Source organism: Pelodiscus sinensis, chromosome 2 (assembly GCF_049634645.1).
Source record: "Pelodiscus sinensis isolate JC-2024 chromosome 2, ASM4963464v1, whole genome shotgun sequence".
In the NCBI taxonomy this organism is placed as follows: domain Eukaryota; kingdom Metazoa; phylum Chordata; order Testudines; family Trionychidae; genus Pelodiscus; species Pelodiscus sinensis.
Window position 1 is genome coordinate 147,088,917 of NC_134712.1, and position 14,403 is coordinate 147,103,319.

General features: G+C 45.3%; 1 protein-coding gene and 1 long non-coding RNA gene across 4 annotated transcripts in view; one reads left to right on the forward strand and one right to left on the reverse strand.

Moving 5' to 3' along the window:
• STX17 (syntaxin 17) overlaps positions 1–13,026 on the reverse strand; it is a 65,009-nt gene extending 51,983 nt beyond the window's left edge. For 2 of the 3 annotated variants that reach the window (XR_012901827.1, XM_075921598.1), the window contains exons 1-2: positions 12,690–13,026; positions 1,984–2,156 (exon numbers count right to left, since the gene is read on the reverse strand). Coding sequence is in view for 2 of the 3 variants with exons in the window: in XM_075921598.1 (XP_075777713.1) it covers positions 1,984–2,106 (123 nt within the window). In the remaining variant the exon portion in view is untranslated. The remainder of the gene's footprint in view (positions 1–1,983; positions 2,157–12,689) is intronic. The other variant, XM_075921599.1, reaches the window with a different exon arrangement.
• The window catches only part of LOC112544103 (uncharacterized), a 33,670-nt gene continuing 31,353 nt past the window's right edge, over positions 12,087–14,403 (forward strand). Inside the window, exon 1 of the long non-coding RNA XR_012901828.1 lies at positions 12,087–12,478. This is a non-coding gene — a long non-coding RNA (uncharacterized LOC112544103). The remainder of the gene's footprint in view (positions 12,479–14,403) is intronic.

Below are 14,403 nucleotides of genomic sequence, written 5' to 3' on the forward strand. Positions count from 1 at the left end.
CCAAATATTCCCTTTGTGAGGCTTCTCCTTTCTTCCCTTGTTAAAGGGAGGGCTGGTAATACCACATAAGTTTGCCTCAAACTTCCCATTACAAAGCCCTATTTTTCAATTCCTTATAACTTTGCCAGATTGTGTCTCTTTCAATGGGCCATGCTAGTTAATGCTCCACAGACCCCACAAAATTTTCTTCCAAACTCTTCATCCTTTCCCAAGCTGCTTAAACAAATTTAGGCCTAAATTCTACAAAGGTTTACACACATTCTTAACTTTATGTATCAAGAGTAGTTATAGTGAAGTTAACAGGGCTACTCATTGTGCAATAAAGTTAAGCGTGTTTATAAATCTGTAGGATTGGGGTCTTTAATTTGCATTGCTTTGTGATCATGTCAGATATAGTTTCCTCTATTAAATACACTCCTTTTCAATCTTTACACCATTTCTGCATGAATACCATCAATATTATGTTCCTCACACTCATTACTTCTCAAGTCATACACCATCGGTTTTCCCCCCTCTCATTTCAATATTAACTGCATCACTTAAGTAAATCTCCTACAAAATTAATTTTAAAACAGTGTTTCTTATGGTAATTTCCAGAACACAATCAAATATTTAAACTATCATTTTTTTTCAAAGTCCTAAAAGAGCAATATTAAACTTTGATCAACTGGCTTTCTATTTCTACAATCATATGTCAATAGTGCCAATCAAAAACATATAATCAAGTATTAGGTAAGGATGTTAAAATGCGGTTATCAAGCTAATCGTACAGTTGATACAATTTGTATCAACTATATGATTCATTGATAGGACTGCTCTGCAGAGCCGCAGCGGGGGTAGCTCCAGGAGCCGGCTCAAGCTGGGACTGAGCAGTCTCGGCTTGCGCTGGCTCCAGAAGCCACCTGTGCTGTAGTATGAGCCACCGGGCTCTTACTATATTTCAAATTCAGAGGTGCAGCAATCAGCGCGAGCCGGAACTGCTGGGTCCCAGCTCGTGCTGAGTTCAGCAGCCCCTGTTTGCAGGGGGGGGGAAGCCCACCTCCTTGCTGGGACCCCTGCGGAGAGGGACTGCTTTGCAGCACCCTCTCCTATCCCCCTCCCGCCCCCGCCTCTGACAGAGGCAGCAGGGGAGCACAGGACACACCCCGGAGACAGTTCCTGTTCCTCCACCTTACTGCTGTTTATAGAGACAGCAAGTGTGTGTGTGTGGGGGGGGGGGGTCGCCACAGGGAGCCAGCGGGAACTCAAGAAGTACTCCACTATGGTTCCTCCTGCAGCCACTTCAGCCTTTGAAATGTACAAAAGCCAAGAAGGGCTCTTGTATATTTCAAAGGCTGAAGCGGCTGTAGTGGGAACACGGGGGAGCAGGGGACTGCTTGAGTCCTCCACTCGCCCCATGCTCCCTGAGGCGCCTTCTCCCCCACACTCCTGCAAAGCTTATGCTTATTGGATAGTCGACTAGTCGCTTACATCCCTAGTATTAGGATTCATATAGTTTTCAATAATCTAATAATTCAAGATTGTTGTATTTTCTTTAAGGAACAGTAAATAATAGTTATTTCTCCCACCTCATTTTAATCACTAATAAACTAATCCTAGGACAAATCCCAAATTCCTTACGTTGTTTTTACTCAAAGATCTTCCACTGAAGCAAAGAACAGTTTTGCCCAAATATTAAAACTAAGAACTTCAAGATGTGTCCTATTACTGACAGAACAGGTTCACACACACTAACACAAAACAGAAGTATTTCTGAATGTATGGGTTTATCCGTTATTGGGTAAACTTTATATGACTGATGTGTTTGCAGAATAGATGAATAAAAGAAGCACTGAACTATACCATCAAATAAACAATAGCCAGTTTTTTTGTCAAAGCATCTCATCTTATAGTCTATATTTGTCTGAAATCAGTATAAAGTTTTTCCAATGTAACTACTTCTATACATTAACAAGAACTATATCAATAAAAGGAAAAACTAACCTTCTTAATATTTATTTGATGTTTTCTCAATCTTTCCAGATCCGTTGGAATTGCCACTTTAATGAACTTTTGGATGGCGGGTTCCAGACGACGAATATTAAGTTTTTCCTCATCTTCAGACATCCTAAAAATATTTTTCAAGTCAGAACTTGACCAATAAGCCTTTTACTCATCTAGAAACCCCAAGAAAGAAAAAGATATTTAGACTTAAGCAAGACTTCTTAATACTACTTGGTCTGAGTACAATTTAACTATGTTAAACTTTAAAAAACAAAAAGGTGTCAATATTTCCCGTAATTAAGGATGTTAAGTATCATGTAATTCACTAATTGAATGGTTGATGCATTTTTGCATCCACTATTCGATTAGTCGATAGGGTGGCACTGCCCCTTTTCAAAGGGGCAGCACCACACAGAGCCTGGGACCCCAGGCTACATGCAGCACTGATAAAGGCAGCAAGGGGGAGGAAGTGATTAGTCAACTATCCTGTCAGCTAGCCCTTATCATCCCTACCCATAATGCCCCCATATGAAAAACATAACTGATACAAATTAATCATTCAAAACCTAGATGATTCATTAGCTGAAATTAACACCAGTGATCACAACAAAATTAAATAACTTATTCATGGGGAATATTTTCAATGGGCAATATTTTTAATCTGACAACAAAACAGCTAAATGATTAGGGCATATATTTAAGTGCTTTGATGAATGGGGACAGACATAAGCACATACAGGTTTCACCTCTGAAAACCTGTACTCTCTGGTCCAGCAACATCCGTGGTCTTGCCAGACCACAGATGCTCTGGACCAGAGAGCACCAGAACCTAATGGCAGGAGGGCCAGCAGCCCAGCCAGAGCCAGGGATAGCAGGGCCGGAAGAGCCCCAGAACAGTGCTGGGCCAGGGACCGGAGAATCCTGGCAGCATACAGCAGTGCAGAGCCATGGACTGGGGAATTTTAGGCGCTCGCACCAGAGCTAGGTTGGAGGCTGGAGAAGCCCAGCTGCCCGCAGCAGCCTGAATCGGTGCCGAGTCAGAGAACCCCAACAACCAGCAGCAGTGTGGGACAGGGGGCTGGAGAAACCCAGTTGCCCATGGCAGCTCAGGGCTGGGGAAATCTGGCCTCACACAGCAGCACGGGCCAGGGCTAGATAACCCCAACCACCAAAGGCAGCCTGGGGCCAAAGCCAGTGGTAGCAGAGCATGGGAGAGGGTAGAGAGAGCCAGAGACCAGCAGCGAGCTGGCTCGGGGAGGACACCTCCCATGATCCATAAAATTCTGTAGTTCGGGACCAGTCAGGTCCCAACCGTGCCAGACCAAGGAGATCCAACCTGTACTAAAGTTTAAATGCTGATTAAGTGATTTGCGGACTTGGAGCCCAAACTTTGCAATTTTAAATTCTCTAAACTTTGTACATATATTCCAGAAAAGACACTAGTACAAAATTAAGAATGAAAGCTCACTAAGACACACACACGCAACAAATAAAAAAAAAAAATCAGGAAATCCTGAGTGAAGGTTCCCACGGCAAATGGACTCTACCTTCCTGTCAAAGTGATTAAAGCTGCAATTCCACAAAAACTAAGCATATTGTGTACGTTTTACATTTCTAAAGGACATGGAGTTAAGTAACCTGATTGCATCTTTGTTTAAATTGTACTTTGGGAGCTTTTTCAGTTCCCTCAGATGAAAATATGTACAATTTTATATTGCTGCATACGAAAGCATGCATGTGCACAAGTACATACAACACGTTACTTATGATAAAAATTCCATCGTACTGTGGACAAAAAAAAGTCATGTGAAATTTTAAAAATAAAAACGTCCCTTTATTCATGCAACATTAGCACTGTATTAATACAGTTTATTGAAATATGATTTTCTTTACTTTCCTCTTTAAAAAATCCAAATTGGACAGATCTATACTAGAAAATTTTGCTGACATAGCTATATTAGTAAAAGGGCTAGTGTTGACACAGATTACTGTGAAAGTGCTTCTAAATGAGGTGAGTTTTGCAGGTATAATTAAACTTCATTGGTATAGTTAAACTGGAACAAACCTCCTAATATGGAGTAGGCCTAGGATTGTAAATTTCTTGTTGAGTGGAAAAAAGTCTTGTGAACAGACCACTTTCTTCCCAAGCCTGTGGCAAGGGAAAAAGAGGGACTTCTCGTGGGGGAAATTCAAATTTCCAGAGGGATAATAGTTGGAAACTAATGAAATTTCATGCCAGCATCCCCTGATTTATCAATGTTGAGTTACAAATAATTTTTTTAATGAAGAAAATACTAGCAAAGAGTATATTGTTTTCCTGAACAAAACAAAATCACACGGCAAGCAGATTTTTAAAAAAACAAGTAGGACAAGTTTTGAGCACAACTGCTTTGGAGGTTTCTCTTCAAATATTTCAAATCAGAAATCAATATTACTATTTGTTTACCTTTTTCTGTTTCACAATCTCCAAAGAAAGGTATTTTAGTTCATCATTTTTGTAACTATTTATGAGTCACTCCACTCCAAAATGCAGAGAGATAGACTAGTAATCTCTAAGATGCTCTTTTCTGTTCCAACAAATTCTGCACTTACATGTACAATTCCTCAAACAAATATGCATCAAAGGTCCTTCAGATTTTTCAAAATTTAAAATGAAAGTTTAATACTTCAACATATCCATTCCTTAAAGCCACAGAAAATTCTACCATTACTAAAGTTCACTTTGGCAAGTGGTTAAAAAAGTACTTCAGTCCTTTTATCTGGTTTTACTGGACTATCTCACATTAGAGAAGTCCTTACTTAACAGTTATTATGAAGACACCAGTTAGGTAAGACCCCAGTCAACACCCTAGTTAAGACAGAGTTCTATTTTGCATGTAAAAGCAGGAATTCAACTTTTTTTTATTATGAATAAAGAATACTGTGCATCACTCCCAAAATTACAACTTATTCTTTGAGTACAGAATTTTCTTGAGCGTTTACAAGTAAATCCACTAATGAGTTTTAGTTAAAATTAAATTACAAATTTGCTCCTTTAAGAAATTTAGCATCTGTATCAGTCTTTTCTTTATCCTGAATTATCCTAACAACAGAGTGATACTTAAAAAGGTACATGTAGCAAACTTCCAGTCAAGTAAATCATACAGAAACAATACAACTGCATTCAAATTGGAGCAAAATTACCAAAATTCTTAGTAGCAGAAAGAAAACACTTAAGTACAGATTTTTTTTTAAAGTGTCTACACCAGGCATGGGCAAAATACAGCCCGAGGACTGGATCCGGCCCACCAAGCCACCAGATCTGGCAGTGGAGACTGTGGGGAGCCCCAGCTAGGCTCCCCTGCTTACCCCCACACACCACTCAACTACAGCTGCAGGGCACTTTCTCTTTAAAAACCAGAGGGGAGGGGGGAAGATTCAGATGCTGCTCCTGCCCCCAGCACAATCCCATTGGCCAGTTTCTGGGCAGAAACTGGCCAATGGGAGCTGCCTGTTTGAATAACAGGCAGTCAGGAAGCACAACCCCCCTTCCCTCCTGCTCAGTTACTCACTCAAGCATATGGCTGGGCAGGCAGAAACATTTTAAGTTCTGCAAGCCTTTAGCTCTGCAGGCAGGCAAGCGCAGCTGCTGGCTGCTACGTCTCCTGGTCAGAGCCTGCCTCTGACACCCCAGCCCCTTCACTTCCCCAAACCTCTGCCCCCAGTCCTGCTCCGCTACTCCATATATCCAAACCCTCTGCCCCTCTCTTGCACCCATATCCCCTCCCAGATCTGTCACCCCAATCTCCTGCCCAAAATCACAATCCCCTCCTATCCTAGGTCAAATCCCAAAACACTGCACAATAGTCCCCTGCCCTACGTCACAACTTCCTCCTTCACCCAAACTCCCTCCTAGACTCCATTCTCCCTCCTGCACCCCAATCCCTTACCCCAAGCTCCCTTCTGCACCCAACCTCCATCCCAGACCCTGCACCTCCTCCATTAATGCCATGGAAGAGTGCTGCCCTTGACCACTTTCCAAATTCTTGGAGTGGCATCCCATCAAAAATTATTGCCCACCCCGGTGTACACTCAGGCCTTGCTTCATTCCACGGAAGAGTGATGCTGCCACAATCAATATTCTATAATTCAATTTACTGAGTCTAGTTAAGACTTGCTAAATCGAACTCAGAGGGCACCTCCATTGGCAGCTGGTATTCCTTCTCTTGCAAGGAGTAAGGGGAGCCAACGGAAGCATTTGCTCCCATCAGCCTCCCACTGTGGGGATGGCACCAAGCTCTGCTTAAGGTAAGTATCCTCCAGCTTCGTAGTCTATGTAGCTGGAGTTGCGCACCTTAAGCGGAGCTTCCAGGTCTACTGAAGATCTGGCCTTAGTTCTGGTTTGATGCAAAACTCCACAGTTATTGATCCAGATGCATAAGTGGTATAAGAAACAGAATTAGTGAGCAGAGTTTTTTGGGTTTTTTTGTTGTTCTCCAGTTTTTTGGTCAGAACAACTCCCAAACAAAAAAGCTGCCATGGAACACTACTGTGCTCTTTGCTCACAAAAAATTATTCTCCTTTTCAGTAGCCCCATGCTGGCCTCAAACCTAAGAAAGCAAATTTAACACAAAGGGACAGTATTGATTTATAAGCCATGCTCTGTATGAAAAAGTTCCACCTACTAGTCTCACAAGTAATATTTAAGCAAAAAATAAAGAGCAGAATTCTCTTTTCAGTTAACACACACACTGCACCTTCTGAAGTTAATGGGAGGTGTTTAGTATTCAAAACTTTTGACAACCAAGCCACTTGTTTACATAGCTAAACATAGATTTTAGAAGTATAATTTTTAGATACCTATTTCTGAAAATCCTAGCCATAAGTATTTTCTCTCCATGATGGTTTACGTGAGCCACACATTTTTTTATTCTGTTTAGTTTTCTTGACTTTCAGAGTACTCACAACATACAGAATACTATTTATTGATTTAGACCAAGTGTTTCTTTTGAATTAATGGAAATATACCAGGACACAAAATTCCCAATATCAAAAGTGTATTAATTGTTCTGAGAATAGAACATAGGTTCCATTTATTCTATACAAGTAAGCTAAAACAAACAGAGATAAAAGAAAAAATAATTTAAAAACTCCATCAATCAGCACAGGAAATAATTCCCCACTCTACAGCATGGCCCAGGGAACATGGATCAGCATTCACTTTGCACTCTCCATCAGTACTAGCTAACGATCCAACCAACAGACCAAATTTGGTTATGAATCCTGGTCACATGCCACCTGAGGCATGTTGTGCATACACACACTAAGACAGGGGTGGGCAATAGTTTGTTGCCAGGGGCCACTTTGGAAATGTTTTAAGTAGTCCCAGGCCGCACAGCAAGGGGTGGGGCAGACGGGGCAGGGTCAACATATTTCTGGGTTCCCCACCCCCGGACAATGTTTGGTCTGGGGGTGAGGGAGTGCCTTTGCCCCCTCCCCCCCCCCCACGTTCTCCCAAGGTGCCCATGTCCCTGACGTGAGAGGAAACTTCCATCACCCCCGCCCCCAGGTCCTAATTGGCCTGGGGAAGGGGAGAGCACAAAAACTCCTCCACACTCCAACCCCTCTCTCCTCACAGCCCTGCAAGCAGCTTGCAGCGCTTCAAAGCGCCGCATTCTCCTGGCAGAGCGGGAGGAGGCTTCACATGCTCCCCCACCCCCAAGCCCTAATTGGCCTGGGGGCATGAGAGCAGCAGGGCCTCCATTGGCTGAATCCACCTGCTTGGCGGGCCGGATCGGACCCGCACAGGTCTTTTTGCCCACCCTGCACTAAGAAGATCATGACTCGATGCGCTCTCCCACTAACTCTTTACTAAATGCACTAGTTCACTTTTTTTTTTAAATGTGTTGAGAACACAGAAGTAAAAAATCCCAAAACATACTTACATGCATAGTACTGTTTGACAGATAAAAACAATAAAAAAAATTGTCAGGTTTCCACTGATTTTAACATTTACATAATCTCTGTAAATGCTAGCTTAAATCTCAAGAGAAAAAGGGTATTTTGGAGGCAATGTTTATTGGTCACTTAGTTACACTATTAGTCCCAGACTACACCAACCCCACCGTTGATTAATCTATGTGACTTCAGCTATACAAATAGCATAGCTGAAATTGTCATATTTACTGTGGCATCTTGTGTGCAGTAAGGTCGGCAGGAGCTGCTCTCCCATCGATGCTGCCTATTCTCATCTTGGTAAAGTACCAACATTCATGGGAGAGCGCTCAGAGATGGATTTATCTCATCTAAGAAGACATGATAAATCTATAGCCAGTGGCTCAATCCTTCATATGGTAAAGAGAAGCCCTTCAAGGATGGGAATCCTTTTTTGAGCTAGGGGCTGCTGACCCACAGAAAATCAGTTGGGGCTGTACACAAGTGAAAAACAAAAAACAAAAACAAACCAACAGACAAAAAAAAACCAAACGGTACGGACCCTGAGAAGGAAAAAGACATTCCCCTAGCATACAAGAGTCTAGGGGAGCTCAGGCTAGTAGATTTTGTGTGCTCTAGTCCTGCAATGGGATGATAGGAATGTCTGGAGTGCCAGCACAGACTCCCCAATGCTACGGGGAAGCCCTGAGCCTCGGGAGCCAGATCCAGGCAACCCAGGGGCCACACCCGGCCCCCAGGCCTGAGGTTCTCCACCCCACCTTAGAAAGTACAGTAAACTTCCGATAATCCAGGGGGTGCCGGATTATCAGATTTGCCAGACTATCGGAAGGGGGGGGGTTATGAGGGTGCTGGGGTGGGGGGGATGCCACCCCAGACCCCTCATAGCCCCCCCTTCCGATAGTCCAGCTCTGCCGCAGGCATCCCTGATTCAGCCGCTGCTGGTCAGTTTCAGCAGTGGCTGAATCGGGGACGCCTGCAGCAGAGCAGCTGGAGTGCTGCCGGGTTGGTCCGGTAGCGCCGACCCTTGGCGCGGGGAGACCAACCCAGCAGCACCCCAGCTGCTCTTGGGGACCCTGGGGCAGAGCAGCAGGGGTGCTGCCGGGTTGGTCCTGCAGCGCCGTTCCTCAGCGCTACTGGACCAACCCAGCAGCACCCCAGCTGCTCTGCCTCAGGGTCCCCAAGTCAGCCGCTGCTGAAACTGATCAGCAGCTGACTCCAGGAACCCTGAGGCAGAGTTGCTCTACCCGGGCTTCCTGGAGTCAGCCGCTGGTCAGTTTCAACAGCAACTGAATCCAGATGCCTGGGACAGAGCAGCTAGAGTGCTGCCGGGTTGGTCTGGTAGCGCCAATCCTTGGCACTGCGAGACCAACTCGGCAGCACCCCAGCTGCTCTGTCCCAGGTGTCCCCAAGTCAGCCGCTGCTGAAACTGATCAGGGGCTGATTCCAGGAAGCCCGGGGCAGAGCAGCTCTGCCTTGGGCTTCCTGGAGTCAGCCACTGGTCAGTTTTAGCAGCGGCTGAATTGGGGACAGCTGGGGTGCTGCCGGGTTGGGTCCCGCAGCTCCAAGGGGCAGCGCTAGGAGACCTACCCCACGATACTCTAGCTGCTCTGCCCCCGGCTTTCCCGATTCAGCCACTGGTCAGTTTTAGCAGCGGCTGAATCGGGGAAGCTCAGGGCAGAGCAGCTCCAATGGTCCGGCTGCCCGGAGCACTTCTGGGTTCCTGATGGTGCCGGACCATCAGGAGTGCCGGACCATCAGGAGTTTTACTGTAATCAAATCAGATGCAACTTGAAGGGACCTATCTGTTATTACTAAGTTAGAAAGGGATCAATTTTTGAAATCTAGCTCTGATAATAACTTGAATTGAAATCTGGAAAATACGTTCCAGACCTCAGAGATTTAGTCACAGGTGAATGCACAGATTTACACTTTTTACGTGTATTTGTTTTCAGTGCATACAGAATTGGAGTTTGATCACGAGTACTTAAGAAAATGTCTTATGACGATTCTTAGGAGTCAGCTGTTCTGTGTATTTTTATTATACCTAATGTTCTATAATACTGTATATGACTAAGAGCCTGTACACAATACAATCCACTCCAATGTAAATATTTTTAATGGTCAGAAGGCCTGAATCTGCAAAGAGGAAGGTCAACAAGTTACTTCCAAAGAGAGTCTTAATAAAGTCAGACTTGGTCATCACCCTTTTCAAGATCAATCCTTGAATAGACAAGTAGTTTATTTTTCTTTTTTCCCTTATTCTTCCTTCCCATGTTTCTTCTAAATCCTTGAAACAGGAGATTAATGATGATTCAGATGTTTATACTAAGCATTAATAAGAGTTTAATTTCTCTCACTAAAAAATATTAATTGAAACAAAATTGAAATATCATTAGCCAATAAATCTGCATTAAGTTATACATTGCTTGCATTAAAAAAAATGCAAGGCATATTGTGTCTCTCTTCCACATCACAAATAGATTGTCGATGTTTCCCATTCATTTGAGAACTGCCTTTATAGTAACTTTATTGTTCCAGAACTTCACAAATGAATAATTACAGAATATAGCATGTTATTAATAAGTTTGTTCAGCAGATAATTAAAGTTTACTGTATGATTAGATTTAAGGTAGAACTTTATAAAACATTGCATGGGTGAAAAATGTATAAGGTTAAAACTGTCAAATTAAAAACATTTTGGAGTAATTTTAACTTGTTGTTACTGAATATGTAAGGCAGAGATCTGTTTTCAAATCAAGTGCATCTTCTGCAAAGCTACAGTCTCTTAACAGGCAGCTCTCAGCTCCTATTGACTTGAGTCACAATGGAAGTTGAGGCTAGGAATGTTAAATATCGGTTAATTGAATAGTTGATTAATCCTTATCAATTACTCAACTATTCTATAACCCCAGGAGTGAGGCCGGCAGCCAGTGTGCTCCAGCACCATGCCAGAGGAGCTCCCTGCTACTCTGTGCTACTGCCTCTGTATCAGAGGCAGCAGCATAGGGTGGCAGGCAGGAGCTGGTCCATGAAAGAAGTCAGTTTAAAAACCAGCTTCCCTCGCAGACTGGCTGCCTGTCGCCCCATGCTGCTGCCTCTGATACAGCAGCCCCACGTGGCAAGGAGAGAGGTCTGAGCTCCCAGACCGGGCATAAGCGAGAACTGAGCCGGGCTGTCTGCCTGCTGGCTCCTAATACACTTTAAATGCAGAGCCACAGCAGGGGTAGGTCCCGGACCCATTGCAAGCTAGGACTGAGCCGGGCTGCTGGCCAACCTGCTAAAAAATTTACTGGCAAGAGGGGGGAAGAAAATACATGTAGTCTATAGCATTAACTGATAAGCTTTTGCTTATCGATTAACCAGTTAATTGACTACACTATTACATCCTTAGTTGAGGATACTAGGAATTTTACGGGATTTAATGTTCCCAATTTTTGTAACTGTTAATTCTATTCCAAACTTTTGCAAATTTAATACGTACTTCTGCAGAAGCCTATCAGGGCTCCTTCCCAATCGTATATGGAAGTTACATTGTAGAATAAACCAAGTATCAAGATATCAACATGTATATCGGATCACCTGGCATCACCAAGTAAGTAAGTATAAATGCACACACTTAATACTTTAATATTAGAGGGCTAAGTTTTTCAAGAATGCCTCAAATCATCCTAAATTTGCATCAACAATCAAATTTAAATACTGTTTACATGTCACTAATGGTGATGCTAGAATATGATCCATGTCACACAACAGGGATCTCCCTCAGAGAGGCATAAAACCAACACAGGTGCCCACATTACAACTGCAAACTAGGTTTTCAAACCATTAGTGGCATGAAGGTCTCCAAACATGGGGCCATAGTCTCTGCTGGCATGACTTCATTCAGTTATGCAAGCAAAAAACATGGCCTGTGATGTGTGTCTCCATACCACATGGCTGAAATTTTAAGTGGGACAACTGTGTTTCAACTCTTACAGACTGCTTGTAAGCCAGCATTTCAAAAGTGGAGGCATTTACCGGGGGGGGGGGGGGGACGACGACAAGAAAGTAATGTTGGGCCCAGAAAAACAAGGCTTTAAGTGGGGAAGGCCTTTAATACCATATGTCAAGGCTTTGAAAGGCCACGTTTTGGTTTCATTTTCCTGAAGTGAAGCTCTGAGTTTAAAAATTGAGGAAACACTGCCGTGACCTCTTCATTTCCCTGCGTAAGTACATCAGGTGCTCCTTTGGCTCATTGCTCCTTGGCTCCTGTGCGTGCTCCGGGCACTGTTCCCTGTGGAGGAGCTCCGTGGGCTTGGCTGACCGGACTTGCCCGATGCACACACGGCTCGGTGGCGCGGTAGAAGCGGGCTACCCCTACCCTGGTGTTGCGGGAGCGGTAGCAGGGCAGACACACAGAACTGCAGGAGGGGTACCGCGCTGGGATCACTCTGCCTCTAACCCCCCCCCCCAAATCCCCCTGCTGCGGGGCGGGCGGGGGGTTAAGTCGCTGCTTCCACCGCCCCAAGTTCCTGCTTCCACACACGAACCTCTCGGGGAGCGACAACATGGAGGAGGAAGCGTGAGTCCCACTCCCCGCCCCGCCACACACCGCCCCCTCCTCAGCTCCCCGCCCCGGCCTTCCCACCCCCGCCCCGCCATGCCGCCCCTGGGGCCCGGCTCTCGGAGCCGCCCGGGCCCGCAGGCCCCGCGGGAGGGGGCTGCCCGGAGCAGAAGCGAAACCGAAAGCGGGGCCGGGCCGCGGGGGGGGGGGATCCCGACCCGCCTCTCACCTGGCAGGAGGCGCCGCCGCTGGGGCAGGAGCGCGGGAGGAAAGGGGCGAAGCGGCGCCGGAGCAGGAGCAGCAGCAGCGCCCGGCCCCGCCTCAGCGCGTGGCTGGTGTGTCCGAGCCCGGCAGCGCCCCCGCGGCAGCCGCCACCCAGCCAGGCGGCGGGCTGAGGAAACGAGGGTGGGTGCCCAGACCGGCCCGTGCGCGCGCCCTTCCCCCAGCCTGCCTGCGGCCCTGGGAGCCAACGGGGGTGCAGGAGAGGCAGGGGGTGGGGAAGGGCTTTGAGCGCGGGCTCTGGGCTGGCGGTGCAGGAGGGCCCCGGGGAGGGTTGCAGGCTCTGGGAGGGAGTCTGGAGGAGGGGCAGGCTCTGGGCTGTAGCGCCCCCACAGCTCCCATTGGCCAACAGCGCGAGGGGCAGGGACAGTGTGGAGACACACACCCCCTGGGGCTGCTCTAGATTCACTGCATTGCTGGGGGGCAGGCCCCAGGCCATTTTAAATGGCCCCAAAGCAGCAGGCAAGGGGGGAGTAGGAGAGACCCACCCTCAAACTTTGTTAGAGCCCAGACACCCAGAGTTGTTGACTCGAGTCCCACAACTTGAACTCGAGTCCAACGTAAGTCGCCTAGGTGACTCGACTTGAGACTCAACTCGGGTTCATTGATTGTGACTTGAGACTTTGCTAATTTTGTTAAATCGCCTTGGTGAAAAAATTGTCCGAAAATGCTGCTATTGATGGCTTGTACAAAAGTGACTTGACATTTTTTAAAATTAAGACTTGAGATTCGACTTGGGACTTGACTCGAAAGTGACTTTAGGGACTCGAGACTCGACTTGAGACTTTAACTGTAGTGACTCAAGACTCAACTTGGACTTGACAATGATGACTTGAAGACAACACTGCAGGCACCACGGGCATAGGTGACTTGTGGTAGCACTAGGGAGGTGCCCCACCCCTCTGTGGCCCTGCCAGCATTTTATTTACTGAATTTAATGCTCCCATATGCCCCCTCCCTGCCTCTTTGGATGGCCCTCCCTGCACTCCATCCATGAAGGCACCAGTTGCCATGGGCCCATATAACTCATCACCTATTCACCTAGCCCCTATTCTCTCTGCTAGGTATTACTTGGCTACTGATGAATTCAGTTATAATCCCTTCCTAGTGAGGATTACAGGTCAGCATTTTTTTCTAGTTAAAATGTGCACAGTTGTGCAAGATTGTGCCATTTAAATTTGTTATTAATCTAAATTTTCACAGTTGCATGGAAACTGTCAGGAAGGATCTGACAGTAATTGTTTAATTACAGTAAATGTCGAGATACAAAAAAGTTTTGTAACTATTAAAATTAACATTGTCAACCTCGCATGTCAAGATATGCAAAGTAAACCTCTTTAAAACAAACTCAAGTAAATTCATAAAAAGCATTTTTCTTATTTTGCCTAGCCTTGAATTTCTGTTATCAAAAGAAATATAGGTACAGCAAAATTGCAATTTACCAATAATAATCTGGCACTTCAAAGCCTATATCTGAGAGGCCACAAACAAACCAAAACAATTTAAGGGTCCCAAATCTGCCTCCATTGTGCATGTGAATGATTTTACTGGGTGAAAAGTCCCAATGAAATCCATCCCTAGATATCATAGTTACTTTTCCTGCTACATTCCACATCCTAATGACATAAAAAAACAAACAATGAGTACTTAAGAACAATTAGTGC